The sequence below is a fragment of the Centruroides sculpturatus genome, unplaced genomic scaffold, assembly GCF_000671375.1.
Source record: "Centruroides sculpturatus isolate CEXI.00-Female unplaced genomic scaffold, Cexi_2.0 scaffold88, whole genome shotgun sequence".
In the NCBI taxonomy this organism is placed as follows: Eukaryota; Metazoa; Arthropoda; class Arachnida; order Scorpiones; family Buthidae; genus Centruroides; species Centruroides sculpturatus.
Window position 1 is genome coordinate 377,914 of NW_019384431.1, and position 25,689 is coordinate 403,602.

Genomic DNA, 25,689 nt, shown 5'->3' on the forward strand with positions numbered 1-25,689 from the left:
TCCTCTTTTGCAAATGTCGCAAATATATTCCGCGGTTTGCATGCAAATGTTTATTTTTCATCTTATTGAATGCAATTAATTTACATTTTTTTTCTTATTCGCCAATATTTTATAATCAAACTTAAATGTGTATATAAATGTAATTGTTTTGCTCCTTGAATGTTAATGATTACAATTCTCTCATTGAAGATAATAATGTAATTGTAAATGTTGTTTAATTAAATAAGTTCGAAATATTCTAAATTATGTACGTGAAAAATTCTAAATTTGTTTGTGTACAGTACATTAAATATTAACTTGATATGTAGCATAAGTAGAATAATCGTAAGCGCACTTTATAAATATTGAACTTTATTTTTTTTACTGTTGAAATTTAGAGGTTTAAGCATTGAGTAAGGAAAATTAAATGGCTAAATTAATTGCCAGCTTCTTGATTCTGTTTTTATAATAATGAACATTGTTTTCAACTGATAGTTGCAAATATCACGTAGTTAAATATATAATTTATAATCAATTAAAAGTGTTAAATGATCACATGTACGCAAGGATACGTTATGCGGTAAGTGTTATAATTAAAAATATTCCTTACAGACTTTAATTACAATTGCATGGAAGCCTGAAATAATCACAGAAATTACTTATAATTATAGAAAAGCCATCATTTATTGTTATTAAGAAACTTGTTAATAGCAGTAAATGATGGTAAAGTTCCAATTACAAGTGTATCCGAAGCGTTAGAATTGTTATAAATGTCATTTTTTTTACAGGTTTAGATTATTGTAAGCATATTCCTTAGCATTTAAGGCTTTGAATTTATTAGATTTTAAATAATTTATGCATTTAAATTACTGGAATTTAAATAAAACTTTAGTATTCTTTTTATTCTCTCTTTCACCTATCAAAAATGCATATGAATAATTAATGTATAATTCTTTAAAAGAAAAAAAAAACAATGATTGCTTTTTTCTGCTAGTCAATCAAATAGTCATTTCCTAAACAAGTTGTTTTAGCATTTTTTTTCCTTATTGAGTAGGAAAAAGTCGTATAGATTGGAATGCAAATCCCTTTCTTTAACCTTGTCAGCTATCTTGGCATCAGCTGTATAGGAAAAGACACGAAAACTTTAAAGTGATTAAACAGAAAGTCATGTAAACAGTAACAACGGCCGTCGAGTCGTACGTTGTAACTTTTTAAATCGATCCAGTGGAGGAGGACGTGCAGGAAATTGTCTCTTGTCATTTCCGGATGCATCCGAGATGTAATGAAAGATATACAGAAAACAGAAATCGTTAACTTTGCTTTTTAATAAGGTTTTTAAAATAGTTCAAGCAAACTATCAAACTTAGAAAATTAATAAATTAATTAGAATTTTAGTTATTACTCGAGTTTCGATTGAATAATATCTATTATGGTACTAGTATAATTTCTCCCGATGCACTTTTCACTCTTTTGAGCATTAACGTATCAAACTGGAATTTAACTTTATGACACTAATTGACTTATTTAATGATACCTCAGCATTTTCTTTCGATTCGCCGAATTAATTTCCATTTTGTTTAGTAAGGGATAGTGGACAGATATCCTTAAGACTCCGCATTTTTTTTAAAGAAAAATCCATCAGCATCCTGTCACTCTGTTATATATTAATACTCCCTCCACTGTGTGTCAACAACTGCGTTTGACTGTAGCCTACAGCAACCGCGAAGCTCCACAAACTTCCTCAAGCTATTCGTTTATATAATATTTTGGAGATATCTTTGTTTAACAAAGCAATATATTGTTTCAAAAAAATGCCAGATTAGTGATGTATATTTTCTATTTTTGTTTATAAGATGTTATACAATAGAGTTATATTGTCGATTTATGAATGCAGCAGATTCGTTACTAGTCTTCTTTAGAATAACGAATTGTACTGTTATTCTACTTCTGGGATAAGGTAATAAGAAAAAGAAAAAAATATATATGAGATAAGACTCGTATAGGAAAAGAGAAAGAGACCGAGGACGTAGTTGATAAGAAAGTTGGTAAAAAAGATTGAGAGAAGGCAAATGTGTCACCATGTTGCCCCGAGTTGAGAGAAGACAAATTATCGCCCTGTGGGCAAAATACTAACCGAATATGCAGTTTTCTGTGAGTGAAGTTGAAACCTTGCTTCGATATATTCGTCGCACGTTTTGACTTTTCAGGAGATGGAATGTTTCCTTCCAAAACTCCTTACTTAGATTTTTAAAGGAATGCAAGATTACAAATCGCAAGAAAGTTTTATTGATATTTTTCACTTATTTTTTTTAAATAAAAATTTATCGAAAATGATAAAATATTATTCTTATTTATATTCCTGTTTGCTTCGGAATATCGTTACTTAATTCTATTTTTCGATTTAATTAATTTCTTTTATTGAAAGTGAAGTGTTTTTATATCACGAAAATTTCACTCGATAAACAACTTCGAGCCTGTTGAAACTAGATAGCTACATGTCAAGTTCAATTATAATAAGTTATAAGAAACGGTAATAACATCCGTTCTCTCTTCCTGCGCTTCATTTAGCAAGCATTCAATGAATTCATTATCATTTAAAATTTCGAAATATTTATTTTTTATATCTTCTTCTACTTAGTCTAAAGAGCTATAAAACATTCTTTCGTCATTTCATTATATATTAAATAGTCAGTAATTTTTATGGAAGAAAATTCATCCTTTTGTCCATATTCATTAATACTTTCTAACAATTAATTTTTGTCTGCAATATTTTGTTTTTAGTCCTTAAAGATATTACGAGTAAGAAAAAAAATGAATAAAACTTTATATCAATTTCTTATCTTTTATTCAATATTTTATATTTCTTTTTTTAAATAAAAAAAAAGAATCTTTTTAGACAACTTTCATTCATTTATTTTCTTTAGTTCTGCACAAACAGAATAAAATTTCGATGAAACCAATCAAGAAATAAATCTCTTGTCATCCAACTATGGATTGTTCTTTTGTATGTTACAAATAAAGAACTGTCGAAAGCCTTTGGTTATTTTCCTCTTCGATATCTACTAATTTAATGCATGGAATCAATCATAATTATAGTTTGAACGTAGCATAAATGCAATTCATTTTTTTTTAACTTTTTCTCCTTGCTACTGATCAAGATTTTTTAATGATGAAATACTCGAGCAAACCGCTTCGTCAGCGATATAAATTTGATCAGTAATGAAGTTAGATTCTTTAATTTTTAATAATTTTTTTCTAAAATTCCATGCAAAAAAGGGGGCTCAGTTGCAAGTCAAACATGTTTTTATTTTTTCCTTACAACTATAATCCTATAAATCTTAAAATATTTATATTAATTTATCTGAAAATCCTATATACCACTACGTAAAAATACTAATTTATAGGAAAAATAACATAATAATTTAAAATACAGCCCGTATAGAGAGACCGAGTAGGAATTTTGTATATTCTGAATAATTGTAATTAATTGTTGTTAGTAATTTTAAAAACATTTTTTTCAATATGTTTTAAACTATATTAACGTTCTGGTATCTCTAAAAAGAATGTTAATTATCTTCGTCTTTCTGCTTCGGTTACCGTTAAACAAATAGTAAAAGATATGATAAAGAATACATAATTTTGAAAATTATTCATAAAAATATAATGGCACACAAAATCTCGACAACTTAATAGTTTTCCTAGAAGTTTCGTCGGGTTATATATCAACTGTTTTATATATTTAGATTAGTGACTTTAAGTTATCTGCTTCCTTAAGTGGAAGATTTCAGTATTCAGCAGTTTCTTTAGTTAATTATAACTTTATTTATGTAATTATCTCGAAAAATATTTTTAAGATTTAACATAATAATGACTAGAGTAAATATTTAATAGTTATCTTTAAGCTTTCGTATATCTTATCGTCTCCTTAATGAAAAGGATAAATATTTTTATAAATTTTTTATGATTAATCTATTTTCTGAAAGATTATCCGATAAAAAAAATGGCTTTCTACATTTGGAGTAGACTAATCGTAATTCTAGTTTAAATGATTTAATTATTTAATCTGAATTCCATCGCTTTGACTTTCAATTTATTTCTATAAACGAGCAACATTATGCATAATAATGAATATAAACTGTTCGACTAATAAATTTGATGAGCGAATATCATCTATCAAAAGCATAGATATTAATTGTAATGTATAAAGAGAAATTATAATGATACAATGTATATTTGGATATTTGTAAGTTAATTATATAAAATTAAAATCAAATTTTCGAAGATAGAAGCTATAAAAATACTATTTGGAATATTTTAAGCTCGTTTTTATACGAAGAAAGAAGAACTTTTACATAACGATATCAGAATTTTTTATAATGAACGAGCAAAAATTATCGTGACAACGTTATAATGTTGCAATTTTTAATTATATTTTTAATTTATTTAATTTAAAATATATGCTCTCGATCTCAAATTAGTAATATCTTGCCCCTGTACATCATACTTTTCCTCTAACAGTAGAGTCGTGCCAGTCATCTATCTAACTCCTTTCAAGGAAAAGTTTTGAGTTGAAATAACGTAACTTCCAATTTAAAACTGAAGTTTGTATATAGTTAATCGGGGTCTCCTGTCCCTAATATCTCCATATCTGGTCTTGAAATCCATCTATCTAACACTATTCTCGAGATTAAGGAAGGACAGACTGAAAATTTATACGTCTACAATTTTTTCAAATTTCAATCTAATAAAAACAAAAGAATTCTCTTGTGTCATTTCACATTCTACCAAGAGTTATTAATCAATATTTTTTTGTTTATGTGATGGTAACTAAATAGACAGAAAGATTCTTAATTTGGGAATCAAGCTTTGTTTTCGTTCCAATATCTTGTTTTTTCCCTTGTTCTTTTTTATTTTCTGTGATAAGAGAGACCTAAACAAACTCTCTTCTCTCTTATCTTAAGGTCTTAATCCATTGGAAGAAACTCACAATCTAATAGTTTTACTGATCAAACAAACAATATAATATTAATTTTCCTTATTTGTACGAATATTTGTACAAATAATATAATTGTTATAATTGTCTCGTAGGACAATAACATAACACGAATGTTAATTAATTTTTTTAGCTCAAAAACTGTTTAGATTAAATTGTTAATATTTATGTTTATTTTATTTAATTTGTTATCCTTTATTTTATATTTCTGGTCCATTTCCAATTTTTTTACTTTTTAAATTCTGCTCGAAGGGTCATAGGTTATATTCATTTGCTCTCTCCTACTACCATTTAAATTTATTATATAAATTCATTTTCCATTCAATATAAATGAAGTAGAACTTTACGAATGTATTTTTTTAACTGATTTATTAATTTTAATGAATTATTTTTCCGTTATATTTAAAATCTTTTACAAAATACCAAATTTATTTCTTCGGCAATACAATGAAATAAATGTTAATACCGTAACACGCAATTAAAATTCTACAAACCTTTAAAAATTCTTTTTCACAATGTATTTGATGTTATTTGTTTTAATTAAAATTCGAATTTTCTCACAATGAATGATTTCTATAGCTTGGATTACAGTAGTACCATTAAAATTGAATTTCAATTAAAACAAGATCTCTTAAGACATTTCCAGATTTTAAATGAAATTCAAGTAGAGAACTTAACCATGAACTTTCGAAAAAAAAATCTCTGTATAATGTCGCAAAACTCTTTCACCGAAAGATCGAAAAAATAAATAAATAAATATCATTTATAATTAAAAAGTTTCAAATCTTTCTACAAATTATTTTGCTTACTTTTTATTAAGAAATTTTTCATATTCATCGTCATTGCATTAAATTTCATGTTTTACTTGTATAAAAGTAGAAGTACTTCTACATTTAATAGGATTGTTTTAATGGGATTTCTTATTCTTTAAGTTTGCTCTATCAGTTTCCATTAGGTATTCAAACTAAAGATTAAATAGAAATAAATAAAATGGAATTTTAAAAGTCTAAACTAAAACACTTGATTTTACGTTGCAAAATGATTAGAAATTTCTTTTCCTAACAAGTTAAATTCTATAAACAATAGTTTTAAATAAAGACAAAAGAATAAAAAAATATATTTTTAAAAGATTAAATAAAGGATTTTATTCGGTATATTTTCTTTTTTTTTAAATATAACGATATAAATTTCTTGAATTAGTTTTTTATTCTTATGTGACCCGGGATTTTATAACATTGACTAACATTACTTGCTTAATGCAACTTGATAAGAATTTTTATTTTTTAAATTTCTTTTTGTTTTCTTCGTTAGATCCATTAAGATAAAATTTAAATAATAGCTGGAAAATATATATAGGCCTATATATATATATTTCGTTTTGTAGATCATCAAAAATATCAAATAACGTAATCAAATTTATTATAATACATCAGAAAAACTGTTTTAAATAAATATTAATAATAATGAAACGAATTTTTCTTTATTAAACAATTTTTAAAAATAGTTTTATTTTCTTGTTATTTCAATAATCTTTTCGTATTAATTGGATGTTTTATTATTTATTTATTTATTTACGTAATTATAAAAGATGCCCAATGAGCAATTTCCTTTATTAATATTCTTTATTATAAAGCACAATAAAGAAAACATTTTTATCGATTCTGATTTAAATTATGGTTCATTTATTCGTAAATATTTTTCTATAATTTTATTTTAATTTGTTAAAGAAAACGTTTTAATCCTCACTTTTATAAAGGATTAAATTTTCAAAATTAAATATTTATTTATTGACTTTTATAATTATCTGATAAAATGGAGTAAATATTTTTAAACTTCTGAAATTAAATAAAAATTGTTTTGAATTCGTTTTAATGAATATTTAAATTGATCATTTTTAAGAAAAAGTTTAAGCGTTTAACTAATTTAGTTATGCAAACAGAAATCTGTGTAAAATATAAACATACGAAGGCAATCATTTCATGGTTTATCTTATAAAATATTTCTATAAAAACATAAAATAGATTTCTTTAGTGTAAATGGGTCATAATACAGCTGAAAGGCAGCATTAATTATCGTCATCAAACGGTATTGGCCACCTCCTCCCAACGTCTTGGTTCGGTTGGAGTTCTCACACCCATTTTGCACTGTTCATTATTGCACCGTGTAATGACTTGTCTGCCATCATGTGCAATTAGGTGGCGAACAATCGCCGTCTGATTAATTCACACCTCGATCTCACATATAAAACGATCACGAAGCACGTAAATGTGAATTTATTTGCATAACCTCTAAACTTCAATAATCATTATTATTTTTATTCCGTATCTCTAAATGCGATTGGTGAGTGCAAACACCCGTAACACCGTGTTTTTTTTTCTTCTCTTCATCAAATTAAATTCGATTATCCAATATCCTTAAAATGTAATCAAGTTGAAGTATTAGAAGCATCAGAGTTAATTCTCCTTTAAGTCCTCGTGAGTTCGAACGGATAGTTTTATTTGCCAAGAAACATCATCGTACGTCTTCAATGGTACAACTAGAAAAACAAAAAATAAATAAATAAAGACATGAAAAACTGCTTGTCTTTCAAATGACTTCGTAGTTTGTTCGATGTTATGACCCTTCTTACACCAAACACAGATAGGCCCATTAAGCTATTTGGCGATTCTTATAGATCCGTCTTTGACAGTTCCAACAAATTACGAGCAGGATCAAGTGGGAAGTGATATAGCGATGATTTGACAATCCCTTAGATCCAATGAATGTCCAAAGTGTTAGACAAACAAAATGTCTTCAGACAAAACGTCATTACACTTAAACGGAGACAGTCATATTGAATGGTTGTCATTTATTCAATAGTTCTTTAGCTTGTTCGGTATTTGTAACGTCAAAACATTTCTGGAAAACATATCTGTATTTTTTCCTATCTTCTTTTGGGGATGAAAGGAACTCTCTAGGAGATATGCATTGTCCTTCGATTTACAATAATGTAATCATAAGGTAATAGAAAATAAATCCACCGTAAAAAAGTGGAAGTATACTTTTTGTTTTGTTTCCTGATCTCTTTTATTTCTATTTATTTTAAATACATATAACTTTCGACGTTTCTAATATAATATTGTTTAACTTTTTATCAGATTGATGTGAATTTTATAAATAATTCTACGAAAAAGTCTAACTTTTAAAGAAATATTAAAGTTAAAGTAAATTGATAAAATTTAGAAACATCTATAAGACTGGAATAATGTATATAAAAGAGTTTAGAAAATATTATTATAAAATAAACAGCTGTGACTCAATAAAATTACATCAAAATTTATGAAGTAGCATGCTTTTGTAATTTTATATCAAGCTTTATTTATTTTAGGTTGAAAGAATAGTTTTGATAAAGCAAAGTGAAAATATCAATAGGAAAATGACTATATTAGGTTTACGTTTGTTTGTAACCAATGACGAACTAGCCTTTGCTCGGTGGTCTTTCCTTATTTGAATATACATTAAATTTCACGCAAGAAAAATAAATTAACAGACAAAATACAAGCGCTGTCTATTTATTATATTTAAAGTTTTATTTTAACTCAGACCGTCCCATACAAACCGACATCCGGCTTACCGAAAGCGCAATGTATTATTTGAAAGTTTGATTGATTCCGATTTGGTCATGAGCCATCGTAGAACGACCCGTACGAAATGATATTCACCCATCACAATGTGCATTTTGTAACTTATATTTTGCAAATAACTGATCACAACTCGAACGGTAGACCTCCATGAGTTTTAATCTTTACTCTTTCAGCGCTAAGAGAGCCTTTTTTCAAGTCCTTCATAGATTCAACTGGTCATTCCCGTTCCAAAAGCGATCGAGTGACGAGAGACGGGTTCGACATATCCGGGACAGATCACCCCGAAAAAAATACGCCTACCAACGATTTGGCCTTATGGAGTTTTCCGGGTTTTCTTCACATGTGTAACATCTAAATAGGGCCATTTCCCATAGCAAGCTCTTCCAAGAGGCATTTTCACTTACGAGTTTCCCTATCCTATTAATTTAATTCAATCCTCAGAAAATTCCTGAAGTTTTTTCGACCGCCTGGATTCAATCATGAGCCGTATACCGCTCAGCCATCCGACCGATACACACGGGTCTATATTTGGCATAGGCTATATTCCCGCCCAGAAATTTGTTAACAGTTTGGTGCTGTATATAGCGAATGGCAAGGTTACCCGACCATTTACTCTGTTTTATTAATAAAATGTGTAAACTGTGGACCTGGTTGTTACTTTAGACTTGTAGTCTTGCGGTAACAAACAGGTCTACAATTTACTACAGTTTACATGTAGTGCAATCCGAAAGAACAAGCCTTAGAAGAGTTTTTATATAAACTCTTAGAATAATATGCTCTTTTCCGATAAAATTATACACTTGTACCGTACATTTAATTAAAAATTGAACAGACTAGTAAAGTAATTTTATATAATTCATTAAATTTTATGCTTTCCTTTTATAAATATGGCATATGCTTTTAATGTTATATAAACTAAATACTGTATGTGTATTTAAATAGAAGTACACCGTTATTCTCTCAGCAATGGCCACCTCAAAACAGCGGTCATTTTTTAGGAACTTTTTTCTGTTTTTTTAACAAAAATAACCTCCGAACAATGGTCACAATGGTTCCTCACAATGGTTGTTGTCAGAGGCTTGACCCTAGTCTATATATATATATTGTATATAATAAATTACATTAGCATATCCTTTCAGAGAACTAATTTGATTTTGCATCTTTGGTTTCATTAATTATTAAACTATAAATATTTTAATATTATGTATTAAACGATATGTANCAAATTTATTTCTTCGGCAATACAATGAAATAAATGTTAATACCGTAACACGCAATTAAAATTCTACAAACCTTTAAAAATTCTTTTTCACAATGTATTTGATGTTATTTGTTTTAATTAAAATTCGAATTTTCTCACAATGAATGATTTCTATAGCTTGGATTACAGTAGTACCATTAAAATTGAATTTCAATTAAAACAAGATCTCTTAAGACATTTCCAGATTTTAAATGAAATTCAAGTAGAGAACTTAACCATGAACTTTCGAAAAAAAAATCTCTGTATAATGTCGCAAAACTCTTTCACCGAAAGATCGAAAAAATAAATAAATAAATATCATTTATAATTAAAAAGTTTCAAATCTTTCTACAAATTATTTTGCTTACTTTTTATTAAGAAATTTTTCATATTCATCGTCATTGCATTAAATTTCATGTTTTACTTGTATAAAAGTAGAAGTACTTCTACATTTAATAGGATTGTTTTAATGGGATTTCTTATTCTTTAAGTTTGCTCTATCAGTTTCCATTAGGTATTCAAACTAAAGATTAAATAGAAATAAATAAAATGGAATTTTAAAAGTCTAAACTAAAACACTTGATTTTACGTTGCAAAATGATTAGAAATTTCTTTTCCTAACAAGTTAAATTCTATAAACAATAGTTTTAAATAAAGACAAAAGAATAAAAAAATATATTTTTAAAAGATTAAATAAAGGATTTTATTCGGTATATTTTCTTTTTTTTTAAATAAAACGATATAAATTTCTTGAATTAGTTTTTTATTCTTATGTGACCCGGGATTTTATATATTTTATATTTCTTTTTTTAAATAAAAAAAAAGAATCTTTTTAGACAACTTTCATTCATTTATTTTCTTTAGTTCTGCACAAACAGAATAAAATTTCGATGAAACCAATCAAGAAATAAATCTCTTGTCATCCAACTATGGATTGTTCTTTTGTATGTTACAAATAAAGAACTGTCGAAAGCCTTTGGTTATTTTCCTCTTCGATATCTACTAATTTAATGCATGGAATCAATCATAATTATAGTTTGAACGTAGCATAAATGCAATTCATTTTTTTTTAACTTTTTCTCCTTGCTACTGATCAAGATTTTTTAATGATGAAATACTCGAGCAAACCGCTTCGTCAGCGATATAAATTTGATCAGTAATGAAGTTAGATTCTTTAATTTTTAATAATTTTTTTCTAAAATTCCATGCAAAAAAAGGGGCTCAGTTGCAAGTCAAACATGTTTTTATTTTTTCCTTACAACTATAATCCTATAAATCTTAAAATATTTATATTAATTTATCTGAAAATCCTATATACCACTACGTAAAAATACTAATTTATAGGAAAAATAACATAATAATTTAAAATACAGCCCGTATAGAGAGACCGAGTAGGAATTTTGTATATTCTGAATAATTGTAATTAATTGTTGTTAGTAATTTTAAAAACATTTTTTTCAATATGTTTTAAACTATATTAACGTTCTGGTATCTCTAAAAAGAATGTTAATTATCTTCGTCTTTCTGCTTCGGTTACCGTTAAACAAATAGTAAAAGATATGATAAAGAATACATAATTTTGAAAATTATTCATAAAAATATAATGGCACACAAAATCTCGACAACTTAATAGTTTTCCTAGAAGTTTCGTCGGGTTATATATCAACTGTTTTATATATTTAGATTAGTGACTTTAAGTTATCTGCTTCCTTAAGTGGAAGATTTCAGTATTCAGCAGTTTCTTTAGTTAATTATAACTTTATTTATGTAATTATCTCGAAAAATATTTTTAAGATTTAACATAATAATGACTAGAGTAAATATTTAATAGTTATCTTTAAGCTTTCGTATATCTTATCGTCTCCTTAATGAAAAGGATAAATATTTTTATAAATTTTTTATGATTAATCTATTTTCTGAAAGATTATCCGATAAAAAAAATGGCTTTCTACATTTGGAGTAGACTAATCGTAATTCTAGTTTAAATGATTTAATTATTTAATCTGAATTCCATCGCTTTGACTTTCAATTTATTTCTATAAACGAGCAACATTATGCATAATAATGAATATAAACTGTTCGACTAATAAATTTGATGAGCGAATATCATCTATCAAAAGCATAGATATTAATTGTAATGTATAAAGAGAAATTATAATGATACAATGTATATTTGGATATTTGTAAGTTAATTATATAAAATTAAAATCAAATTTTCGAAGATAGAAGCTATAAAAATACTATTTGGAATATTTTAAGCTCGTTTTTATACGAAGAAAGAAGAACTTTTACATAACGATATCAGAATTTTTTATAATGAACGAGCAAAAATTATCGTGACAACGTTATAATGTTGCAATTTTTAATTATATTTTTAATTTATTTAATTTAAAATATATGCTCTCGATCTCAAATTAGTAATATCTTGCCCCTGTACATCATACTTTTCCTCTAACAGTAGAGTCGTGCCAGTCATCTATCTAACTCCTTTCAAGGAAAAGTTTTGAGTTGAAATAACGTAACTTCCAATTTAAAACTGAAGTTTGTATATAGTTAATCGGGGTCTCCTGTCCCTAATATCTCCATATCTGGTCTTGAAATCCATCTATCTAACACTATTCTCGAGATTAAGGAAGGACAGACTGAAAATTTATACGTCTACAATTTTTTCAAATTTCAATCTAATAAAAACAAAAGAATTCTCTTGTGTCATTTCACATTCTACCAAGAGTTATTAATCAATATTTTTTTGTTTATGTGATGGTAACTAAATAGACAGAAAGATTCTTAATTTGGGAATCAAGCTTTGTTTTCGTTCCAATATCTTGTTTTTTCCCTTGTTCTTTTTTATTTTCTGTGATAAGAGAGACCTAAACAAACTCTCTTCTCTCTTATCTTAAGGTCTTAATCCATTGGAAGAAACTCACAATCTAATAGTTTTACTGATCAAACAAACAATATAATATTAATTTTCCTTATTTGTACGAATATTTGTACAAATAATATAATTGTTATAATTGTCTCGTAGGACAATAACATAACACGAATGTTAATTAATTTTTTTAGCTCAAAAACTGTTTAGATTAAATTGTTAATATTTATGTTTATTTTATTTAATTTGTTATCCTTTATTTTATATTTCTGGTCCATTTCCAATTTTTTTACTTTTTAAATTCTGCTCGAAGGGTCATAGGTTATATTCATTTGCTCTCTCCTACTACCATTTAAATTTATTATATAAATTCATTTTCCATTCAATATAAATGAAGTAGAACTTTACGAATGTATTTTTTTAACTGATTTATTAATTTTAATGAATTATTTTTCCGTTATATTTAAAATCTTTTACAAAATACCAAATTTATTTCTTCGGCAATACAATGAAATAAATGTTAATACCGTAACACGCAATTAAAATTCTACAAACCTTTAAAAATTCTTTTTCACAATGTATTTGATGTTATTTGTTTTAATTAAAATTCGAATTTTCTCACAATGAATGATTTCTATAGCTTGGATTACAGTAGTACCATTAAAATTGAATTTCAATTAAAACAAGATCTCTTAAGACATTTCCAGATTTTAAATGAAATTCAAGTAGAGAACTTAACCATGAACTTTCGAAAAAAAAATCTCTGTATAATGTCGCAAAACTCTTTCACCGAAAGATCGAAAAAATAAATAAATAAATATCATTTATAATTAAAAAGTTTCAAATCTTTCTACAAATTATTTTGCTTACTTTTTATTAAGAAATTTTTCATATTCATCGTCATTGCATTAAATTTCATGTTTTACTTGTATAAAAGTAGAAGTACTTCTACATTTAATAGGATTGTTTTAATGGGATTTCTTATTCTTTAAGTTTGCTCTATCAGTTTCCATTAGGTATTCAAACTAAAGATTAAATAGAAATAAATAAAATGGAATTTTAAAAGTCTAAACTAAAACACTTGATTTTACGTTGCAAAATGATTAGAAATTTCTTTTCCTAACAAGTTAAATTCTATAAACAATAGTTTTAAATAAAGACAAAAGAATAAAAAAATATATTTTTAAAAGATTAAATAAAGGATTTTATTCGGTATATTTTCTTTTTTTTTAAATATAACGATATAAATTTCTTGAATTAGTTTTTTATTCTTATGTGACCCGGGATTTTATAACATTGACTAACATTACTTGCTTAATGCAACTTGATAAGAATTTTTATTTTTTAAATTTCTTTTTGTTTTCTTCGTTAGATCCATTAAGATAAAATTTAAATAATAGCTGGAAAATATATATAGGCCTATATATATATATTTCGTTTTGTAGATCATCAAAAATATCAAATAACGTAATCAAATTTATTATAATACATCAGAAAAACTGTTTTAAATAAATATTAATAATAATGAAACGAATTTTTCTTTATTAAACAATTTTTAAAAATAGTTTTATTTTCTTGTTATTTCAATAATCTTTTCGTATTAATTGGATGTTTTATTATTTATTTATTTATTTACGTAATTATAAAAGATGCCCAATGAGCAATTTCCTTTATTAATATTCTTTATTATAAAGCACAATAAAGAAAACATTTTTATCGATTCTGATTTAAATTATGGTTCATTTATTCGTAAATATTTTTCTATAATTTTATTTTAATTTGTTAAAGAAAACGTTTTAATCCTCACTTTTATAAAGGATTAAATTTTCAAAATTAAATATTTATTTATTGACTTTTATAATTATCTGATAAAATGGAGTAAATATTTTTAAACTTCTGAAATTAAATAAAAATTGTTTTGAATTCGTTTTAATGAATATTTAAATTGATCATTTTTAAGAAAAAGTTTAAGCGTTTAACTAATTTAGTTATGCAAACAGAAATCTGTGTAAAATATAAACATACGAAGGCAATCATTTCATGGTTTATCTTATAAAATATTTCTATAAAAACATAAAATAGATTTCTTTAGTGTAAATGGGTCATAATACAGCTGAAAGGCAGCATTAATTATCGTCATCAAACGGTATTGGCCACCTCCTCCCAACGTCTTGGTTCGGTTGGAGTTCTCACACCCATTTTGCACTGTTCATTATTGCACCGTGTAATGACTTGTCTGCCATCATGTGCAATTAGGTGGCGAACAATCGCCGTCTGATTAATTCACACCTCGATCTCACATATAAAACGATCACGAAGCACGTAAATGTGAATTTATTTGCATAACCTCTAAACTTCAATAATCATTATTATTTTTATTCCGTATCTCTAAATGCGATTGGTGAGTGCAAACACCCGTAACACCGTGTTTTTTTTTCTTCTCTTCATCAAATTAAATTCGATTATCCAATATCCTTAAAATGTAATCAAGTTGAAGTATTAGAAGCATCAGAGTTAATTCTCCTTTAAGTCCTCGTGAGTTCGAACGGATAGTTTTATTTGCCAAGAAACATAATCGTACGTCTTCAATGGTACAACTAGAAAAACAAAAAATAAATAAATAAAGACATGAAAAACTGCTTGTCTTTCAAATGACTTCGTAGTTTGTTCGATGTTATGACCCTTCTTACACCAAACACAGATAGGCCCATTAAGCTATTTGGCGATTCTTATAGATCCGTCTTTGACAGTTCCAACAAATTACGAGCAGGATCAAGTGGGAAGTGATATAGCGATGATTTGACAATCCCTTAGATCCAATGAATGTCCAAAGTGTTAGACAAACAAAATGTCTTCAGACAAAACGTCATTACACTTAAACGGAGACAGTCATATTGAATGGTTGTCATTTATTCAATAGTTCTTTAGCTTGTTCGGTATTTGTAACGTCAAAACATTTCTGGAAAACATATCTGTATTTTTTCCTATCTTCTTTTGGGGATGAAAGGAACTCTCTAGGAGATATGCATTGTCCTTCGATTTACAATAATGTAATCATAAGGTAATAGAAAATAAATCCACCGTAAAAAAGTGGAAGTATACTTTTTGTTTTGTTTCCTGATCTCTTTTATTTCTATTTATTTTAAATACATATAACTTTCGACGTTTCTAATATAATATTGTTTAACTTTTTATCAGATTGATGTGAATTTTATAAATAATTCTACGAAAAAGTCTAACTTTTAAAGAAATATTAAAGTTAAAGTAAATTGATAAAATTTAGAAACATCTATAAGACTGGAATAATGTATATAAAAGAGTTTAGAAAATATTATTATAAAATAAACAGCTGTGACTCAATAAAATTACATCAAAATTTATGAAGTAGCATGCTTTTGTAATTTTATATCAAGCTTTATTTATTTTAGGTTGAAAGAATAGTTTTGATAAAGCAAAGGTAAAATATCAATAGGAAAATGACTATATTAGGTTTACGTTTGTTTGTAACCAATGACGAACTAGCCTTTGCTCGGTGGTCTTTCCTTATTTGAATATACATTAAATTTCACGCAAGAAAAATAAATTAACAGACAAAATACAAGCGCTGTCTATTTATTATATTTAAAGTTTTATTTTAACTCAGACCGTCCCATACAAACCGACATCCGGCTTACCGAAAGCGCAATGTATTATTTGAAAGTTTGATTGATTCCGATTTGGTCATGAGCCATCGTAGAACGACCCGTACGAAATGATATTCACCCATCACAATGTGCATTTTGTAACTTATATTTTGCAAATAACTGATCACAACTCGAACGGTAGACCTCCATGAGTTTTAATCTTTACTCTTTCAGCGCTAAGAGAGCCTTTTTTCAAGTCCTTCATAGATTCAACTGGTCATTCCCGTTCCAAAAGCGATCGAGTGACGAGAGACGGGTTCGACATATCCGGGACAGATCACCCCGAAAAAAATACGCCTACCAACGATTTGGCCTTATGGAGTTTTCCGGGTTTTCTTCACATGTGTAACATCTAAATAGGGCCATTTCCCATAGCAAGCTCTTCCAAGAGGCATTTTCCCTTACGAGTTTCCCTATCCTATTAATTTAATTCAATCCTCAAAAAATTCCTGAAGTTTTTTCGACCGCCTGGATTCGATCATGAGCCGTATACCGCTCAGCCATCCGACCGATACACACGGGTCTATATTTGGCATAGGCTATATTCCCGCCCAGAAATTTGTTAACAGTTTGGTGCTGTATATAGCGAATGGCAAGGTTACCCGACCATTTACTCTGTTTTATTAATAAAATGTGTAAACTGTGGACCTGGTTGTTACTTTAGACTTGTAGTCTTGCGGTAACAAACAGGTCTACAATTTACTACAGTTTACATGTAGTGCAATCCGAAAGAACAAGCCTTAGAAGAGTTTTTATATAAACTCTTAGAATAATATGCTCTTTTCCGATAAAATTATACACTTGTACCGTACATTTAATTAAAAATTGAACAGACTAGTAAAGTAATTTTATATAATTCATTAAATTTTATGCTTTCCTTTTATAAATATGGCATATGCTTTTAATGTTATATAAACTAAATACTGTATGTGTATTTAAATAGAAGTACACCGTTATTCTCTCAGCAATGGCCACCTCAAAACAGCGGTCATTTTTTAGGAACTTTTTTCTGTTTTTTTAACAAAAATAACCTCCGAACAATGGTCACAATGGTTCCTCACAATGGTTGTTGTCAGAGGCTTGACCCTAGTCTATATATATATATTGTATATAATAAATTACATTAGCATATCCTTTCAGAGAACTAATTTGATTTTGCATCTTTGGTTTCATTAATTATTAAACTATAAATATTTTAATATTATGTATTAAACGATATGTAAATTTATTTAAAATAATTTCTCTAAAAATTTCTCAGTTAAAATTTTAATCATTTCCTTTACTTTATTTCCTATTTAATCATCAATTCGATAAATTTTAAGTAATTTTTTTTTTTAATTTAAATTCTTTGATCTTATGTAAACGTATGTTATTATTTTTAGTGCAGTGCTACAGACTTTTAATAACTTAATGCATAATATTATAAAAATGAAAATGATTTTTTCGTTAATCCTTAATAAGAAAAGAAATTTTTCTTTTAGAATAAACCTTTGTAATTCGCTTTAAATTTTCTTCTCTCCATTTGGAAAATAATAATAAAAATAANTTAAATAGCCTAAAGAAAGGAAAAACTTAATAATGTTTTACAGTAATGCTTTTTGAAGCTGTAAAAAACAGTTTGTGTATGACTCATGCATAGAGAATAAATTCTTATAGTATTACTTGTTGTTGCTATTGTTGTCAGGTATATATTAATGTATTTGGTATAAGCTTACAGAGATATAAAACATTATTTAGAGAGAATTTATTAAATTAATAATAAAATAATTTTTTGAAGGTTTTTTAAAATTTTTTATTGGATGAAAAATTATATTAAAATAAAAATTATATCAAGTTTTTTCTAAAATTTGCTTAAAATTTATACGAATTTTAAAATATAACCATCGTTTAATCTTTAAATAAAACGGCATTTTAATAATAAATTTAATATAAAAGTTCCTTCAAAAATTGAATTTAATTATCATTAAATTACATTGCTGTAAAGTTTTAAACGTATTTATACACGTATAAGATTACATACACACACATATATTAATTTATTTACATAATTAATTTCAATTTGATAAATTATTCGTTGAGATATTCGTAGAGATATAATTATTCTCAGTTACACGGATAATTATATTCTTTAGAAAAATCAATAGCTGTAATACTCATTAAAATCTCTTAAATTATACTCATTTAATTTCGTAGAATGAGTGAAAGTAAAAATGTAAAATTTCCTCTAAAAATGATTCCTATCCTCTTAAATATAATGTATTATTTTTATTTGATAAATGGCATAACTTTCAACATAATAGCAAAGCCGTTAAATCTTGTTCTAGAACAAAAGAACTTGTAGAGAAATGCATACTTATCATTTTTGAAGTTTATGTTGATCTCGAAGGAATTATTTTATCCTAGTTCTTAATAAGATGACATATCAAATGATGTATGGAACTCGCTTTACTGTTAGCCAACTATATTTTACAGAAACAAGACTACTGCGATCATAATTAGATGTTTTGAGAGTGGAATGGAACTTCGTCGTTATAATTTAAAGACGTTGTCTACTTCTCTTATCTTCTACAAACGAAAATTGTTAGGTAGTGAAACTTTCTTTTTAAGCAGGGAACCATATTATAAACATGCAATTTTCATTCTAATAACTGCTTCTATTCCTTGTATAATCGAATTATACGTTTTATTAAGGTTCTTCATACTGGAAGCTGTGTTATCTTCAATATAAAAAAAATAAGAAACTTATAAATTATATATGACTTAATTTAAACCTTTTAAATACTTTATTGTACAAAAATCAAATTATTCCGCTTTAAGCAATTATTAATATATGTTTCTTAAACAAATTTATCCGATTAATTTATATATACATTAAAATTTTAATTCTGAACTAATATTAATGTAGTAACTCAACCAGAGGCACTATAATTCAATTTTTATGACAGGAAAATGCGCCAGCGGCTCAAATTCATTAAACAACTTGTTGATGTGATGATAACAATGCAATGTGTCGGCAAAAGATGTTATCACTGCGAAGATAGTTCATTATTATTCGCGCAAATATAAAGATAACATACAAGCTCGGCGACTATCTGCGTATCAAGCGGTATCATTTTTGAAAAAGGACACAACTCTAGCAGCTCTGTGTGTATCTGGTAATAGCTGTACACTGCTATCTATCTTACTTGCCATGTATGATATCCGCCACGTCTACTACTAGTGTAAAATGTCTGCTTGATAAATGCTACGGCAAAAGACAGAACGTATAAATTGATGAACCAACTAAGAATTCTATATTTTATAACCCTGTCTTCTTCTCGTAATGTTCCGCTCTTAAATACATATTTGTATCAATAAAAAAAAACTTAGAAAAACTCAAAAAATATCTATATTTTTAAAATAAAATTTATTTATAAGTTGAAAAATGTTCACTTCCTAATTTTTATTTACACATTTTAGTAAAAGTTACTTGTGAATTACACTCAATTTTTAATTAATTGCGACGTTTCAACAGGTTTTGCTTGTCGACTAATGTATAGTACGTTTTCTATTTTTCACTTATGTATTAAATACGTTATATGATAAAAAAACAATAGAAATAATGCAACAACAAAGCAATAAAGTATCTCGATTCCAAAGAGAAAAAGTTTTGCCACAGAAATTATATCAGTCGATTTCTTTGCATCAGAGAAAGATGGAATACAAACATCTACTGTGCAGAAGCAGAAGCTATTGACTACTTTCCTCTTTGGGACGTTATTGATCGTAGCAGAGTAACTGTAGATGCAATTGATCAGCTCTTGGCTCTAGAAAATACAACTTTCTTCCTGTAAAAGGATCGATCGAACAAAAGCCGTTATTTATACGACCTTATGACGTCATTGACGCCTGCTGTAATAACATTGCTTTTTTCCACCTCAAAAAAACAATGTGTGGTTAGAACAGCTGCCTGTTGACACAACCTCATCAATCCAGTAATGAAGTGACTATGTTTTGTTGTCATCAAAATACTAAACTTTTTCGATATATTACCATTCTAACCTGTTAAGCGTTAATAAAAATCCATATTTCTATACTTCTGATGAAAACATTTCTTTCCTTCTAGCAATTCTATATGTATATAGAAGTTATCCATATACTAATATAGCCTACATATAGGCTAATTTTGTCTAAAATTAGGCAAAAGTAATCATAACTTTAAACTTCTCAGTGAAGAATTAAAATGTAATCTATCTACTTTAATTATATAAACAAAAGACAAATACCATTTTCTATTTTGGAAAGTTAAAGCATTGAATAAGTTAAGAATATTCATATTTAAATAGGCAGATATAACAACAGATGGAAGATTAAGGTAAGATTAAGAAGTTTGACGACAGAAAATATATATAAAATTTGTGTTTAAAATCAATAAATAATTAATTTAAACTTAATGTGGATTAAGGAGTTGTTGTTGAAGTCTAGCTTAATTAAACATTTGCTAAGAAATTTGTTATTATAAATGCATATACATTAACTAATACTTTTAAAACAATTCGTGTATATTCATTTCTAATATAATATGTAAATTGAATATTTTATGTTTGAATATTAAGAAAAAAAACGTTATATTTTTTTTACTTAAAGTAATCTTTTTAGAATTTAATCTCTAAGAAATCAAACCCAATTATCAGAAATTGTTGATGATAGATTTCTACATAAAAACTCTCATCTTAAAATTTGTATAATTAATTTTATGCTATATTTTTTATCCGTAAAATTCTTTTTTAAGCATAATAGTTTTTAATTTATTTTAATTTACAAAAAAAATCATATAGTTTTATATAAAAAAATTTATCCTAAATTTTAATAACTTAATTTCGTATAGAAGTAATCAGCAAATTTTATAAATTCATCAACATTAAATCCTAATAACGTAATCTCAGGTGTAAAGCCCATTTAAATCTATAAAACCCAAATCCATAGGGTTTTATATTTTAATTAAGTCTTATATTATTCATCTACAAGAAATTGAAGACGATTATTCGATATGTAAGCTGATAAAAATTTTATGAAAGTTTAAATTTGTAAACATTATTAATTAAGTTTTATATTTATTTAAAAGAAGATATTTTAACCGATTTATTTCAAATGTCATATTTTAATTAGCATTACATTCACCTGAATTTTGTAACAATGCCCTGTTTGGAAATGATATCCATTGAATTCCAAATGCAAACTGACATCAATAAATTCTGGTAATTAATTTTAATGTTTCTTTGGAGATGATTTGTTTTAATACATTATAAATTCCCAACAAACTCATTTATAAGTAAAAATTCATTAAATGGTAGATTTATTTAACCTTGCTGTATGTCTTTCCTTTTCATAAATCTTAAAGTTTAGGGAAAACTTTAACCAGTATTTCTAATTGATTTATTCGGAAACCTGTGAAAAGATCTTCTTTACCTGTCTAACGTTTCCTAATTAGAGACCGGATTCGGTAATAGGAAGTCATATAATTAACGAGCATTTCCGAACAGATCGTCACGGATGGCAGCCATCTTGGATGACATATCTTCCGTCCATAATTAGTCCATGTATACTCATCCAGATGGACATCATTGATTGTAACGGTTAGTACGTTACTATCGAGGAACCAGTAATTCTCCAGATGATTTGAAATTTCTCAGATTAGCACGCTTCGCTAACTTCGATGTTAATCTATAAACCGAAATCTGTGGAGAATATCTTCTAATTTCTTAAAATGTAAATTTATATTATATAAATGAATTTATGAATTATCGAAGAGAATCAATTATTATAAAATCTATTATTAGAAATAATTTATATACTTTTGAATTTGGTAAAAGAATATGTTACGCTTATTTAAAATTTTATTCGAGCTATACAATTCCTGTTTGGAAGTTCCTGAAAGCCATTCTTGTGTCTAACATACACACACACACAAAAAAAACATAGTTGTAGTAGAAAGAATTGATAAGTTCCTTTTACATAGAATCTTTTTTACTTTTATGTTTTGTGATAGCAGATGTTCGTAGAAAAACTTTTACCCAAATACACAGTCTACAACCTTCTTGCAACCGCTGTATAAATAGAAATTTGTATACAGAAAATCGTCGATATAAAGAAAATGACGTGGTAAATCCAATACTGGTGCTACTTTCAATCATTCTAAACTCGACGATCCTTCTTTGAAAAATCAATCGAAAATTACTAAACAATATGAAATTGTAATTCGCCTACAATATTGTAAGATTTGGTCCATTCCAAGTTCAATTTAAAATCTTATAAACCGTATTTAGTTAATCACCAATCAAACTTCATGAAAATTTCTAATACTTGACTCAAGTACTCCTTAGAAGTTTGAATTAGATTCTTGATAATTACAATTAGCTTTCGGCTAACTAATCATATAAAGGTTTATGATCTACAATTATACTCTTCATAAAAGATTACTGTGCCTGTGCTACATTAGTAGAATCCAATAAATAAATTTCATTTTCTTCATTTATTGCACGGAACAGTAGTTTCGATGGCATTTAATTTAACTCGATATGTAATTTATGATTTCAAATGTAATATTTTCTTCGGTCTTAAACGATTAATCATGAATTGTAAATGTAAAAAAAAAGGTTGAATATTTGTTAGAAGTATTAAAATTTTGTTAATAAAGTAAGGAAAAGATCTTTAAATTAAAAGATTTCTCTTTCTGTAATTCTGACTGGAAATTCTTTAGATATCGCGTTGTAAGAAAAGAAAAAAAGGAAACACTTTGACAAGACTATTTCCTTTGAGAGTTTACTTTTCATTGATTCCTTATGGTATTATTGACGTGTATCCGAGTTCTGAACTCAACTTCATTAAGTAAAACAATAACGTAAAATTAAAACAAACAATTAGAAAACTTTACTAATTGCTCGATATTCTTTAATTAATATATCTCGACCATTTACATAACGTATAGTTGGATTTTCTAACAACTCTCTGGAGAGCAATTACACTAAACAATTCAAAGGGAAAATAATTAATACAATCGGTTGTAACTCCAGTAAATTATTTTACTTTTGCAAACTAATATAATTCGAAGATATTTTAACCTTTAAAAAATATTTTTTAATAATAATAATTTAATAGTTGAAGTGTTAAAAATTTGTTGGAATTTCATTTTATTGTTAAAAGTAATTTAATAAGTGCAATATTTTTTTTCGCAGAAGAAAGGGAGAAAAAAGAAGTCGTTCATAAAAACTCTTTCATAATAACATCAAAATCCATTTTCCAACGTTAACAAGCATTCTGTTTGAAGTGTTTACTTTATTCTGCTTTCTTAACGTTTTGTCGATCATTATCCATTTCGACTTCCTTATGAGTCACAAATGCCCTCGTTCTCCTAGAGCAATAGTTACTGCGACATCAATAGATGCTATCCTGTCGAACGAGTACTAAAGAGATTGTAACTCTAATGGACAGTGTTGTTTCCATTACTAGAATCTTGAACAGTATAGACTTTCTCCCAGTTAGTATAACTAAAGCATTGTTAGTTGCGCCAGAAAGTAAAATCTTTTTGTCTTCACTGCATTTCGTTTCCTAACGACCAGTAAACTTTTCTTTTAAGCTGTCTTCACTTAACTTCCTATAAATTTACTCATTTTCTTCCCCTTCTCTTTCTTCTTTCTTCTTCTCTTTTGTACAGAATTTCAGAAAATAGCTAAGATTATACATAATACTTTTCCCGATTTTTAGGTCAGGAGGTACCAATGAAACATTTGTCCGTCCACGGATTGCTTCCAGACACGGAATTCTTCATGACGTATGATGGTTCTCTAACAATGCCTGGATGCTATGAAACAGTTACATGGTTAGTAATGAACAAGCCCATTTATATCACCAGACAGCAGGTTAGTGTATTTTTCTTTTTCTAATATTTTTATAACAAATGTTTCTATTGTAAAATATAAAATCTTTATGACTTCTAACGTTTAGTACTAAATAGTTTTGTGAAATGATGTCTACAGCTATTGAAATTTGGAAAATAGCCATTAAACCAAGGAGTCAACAAACGTTATATCTTTCGTTTCTTGTGTTTCGCGCGATTATGCAAATTATTTTATGGCTAATCGAAGCAAATTTGCCGATTTTAGACAAAATTTTTGCACTTGTTATAAAAGCGAATTCGTGAAATTGGGCAAATGTGAAAACATTTATAAATAAAAATTTTGTTTAGCTTTTAAAATCAGAATAATTAAGCATATATTAACTCTATATAACATCAAATCTTAACATATTAAATATTCTTTTAGTTTATAAAAGTGACCGTCGTCAGTAGCTATCGTTAAATTATACATTTTAAGAAGTTATGAGTTAAAATTTAAATATTTTATTCATTTAAGAATTTCATTTACAGCAGCAAACATGTTAATCAACTCGAGTTTAAGCAAAATAGTAAAATTAATTTTAATTTCAAACCTTAATGTTTTCTACGAAACTTTAAAAGTATTTTTTATTCGGTTTTTTTTTGTTAATAAAATTGCATTATTTATTTTCTATTTTCTTATTTTAAGTGATTTTTCAACATATCGATAGAAACTTGGCATTTTTAAAACTATTAAACCATGAATAAAATATATTTTGGCATAGACTTTCTTTTTTATTAGACCACATTCTTTAAGTACGTGCCGTCTCATATACCATACTAGTGTACCTTTGGGGGTAAATCTCTCATTCTCAATAAGATATGATAGCCATATCACAGTCAGAAAATGGCGCAGTAATTTTTAACCAGGTCAAAGAAGCCGGAATACTGGACCGTTATATTTTCTATGCTTCATGGATCAGTGATATATATATAAAGTAGTATAATAAAAATATCTTATTAACATGAAAGATGGTGCGCGAAATTGGTTTTACAGCCAACAGCTCATCTGGTGGTGTGCAAATGTTCATTTAACGTTACGGACCATTGATTAAGAAGTTTGCACTTGAGGCAACTCAATTTTATGTAGAAATCATCTCCCCCCGTTTTTTTAAATAAATAAATAAATAACTATTTTAAAAAAACCATAATTTATAATTATAAAGAAGTAATTAAAAATTGAAATAGATTCTGTAGAAATTCATTAAGGAAGATAGAGAAAATTAATAGCTTTCACATGGCAAATACTGTTATTTGTTGGTTTGTACAATAATGATTCTATAACTGAGTTATTAATGTGATCGGATGTCACCAGCTTCTGTTAAATAAATCCAAATTCAAAGCAATTTGTCTCTTAGGAGTTATTGTTGTCACTCTGCAGGAGACC

At 27.0% G+C, this 25,689-nt stretch overlaps 1 protein-coding gene across 1 annotated transcript in view; it reads left to right on the forward strand.

The window, feature by feature from the left end:
• LOC111619731 (carbonic anhydrase-related protein 10-like) overlaps window positions 1-24,819 on the forward strand; it is a 112,996-nt gene extending 88,177 nt beyond the window's left edge. The window contains exon 7 of the mRNA XM_023361529.1: window positions 24,134-24,819. Coding sequence (XP_023217297.1) covers window positions 24,134-24,312 — 179 coding nt within the window. The 3' untranslated portion in view covers window positions 24,313-24,819. The remainder of the gene's footprint in view (window positions 1-24,133) is intronic.
• Window positions 24,820-25,689: the final 870 nt, after the last annotated feature.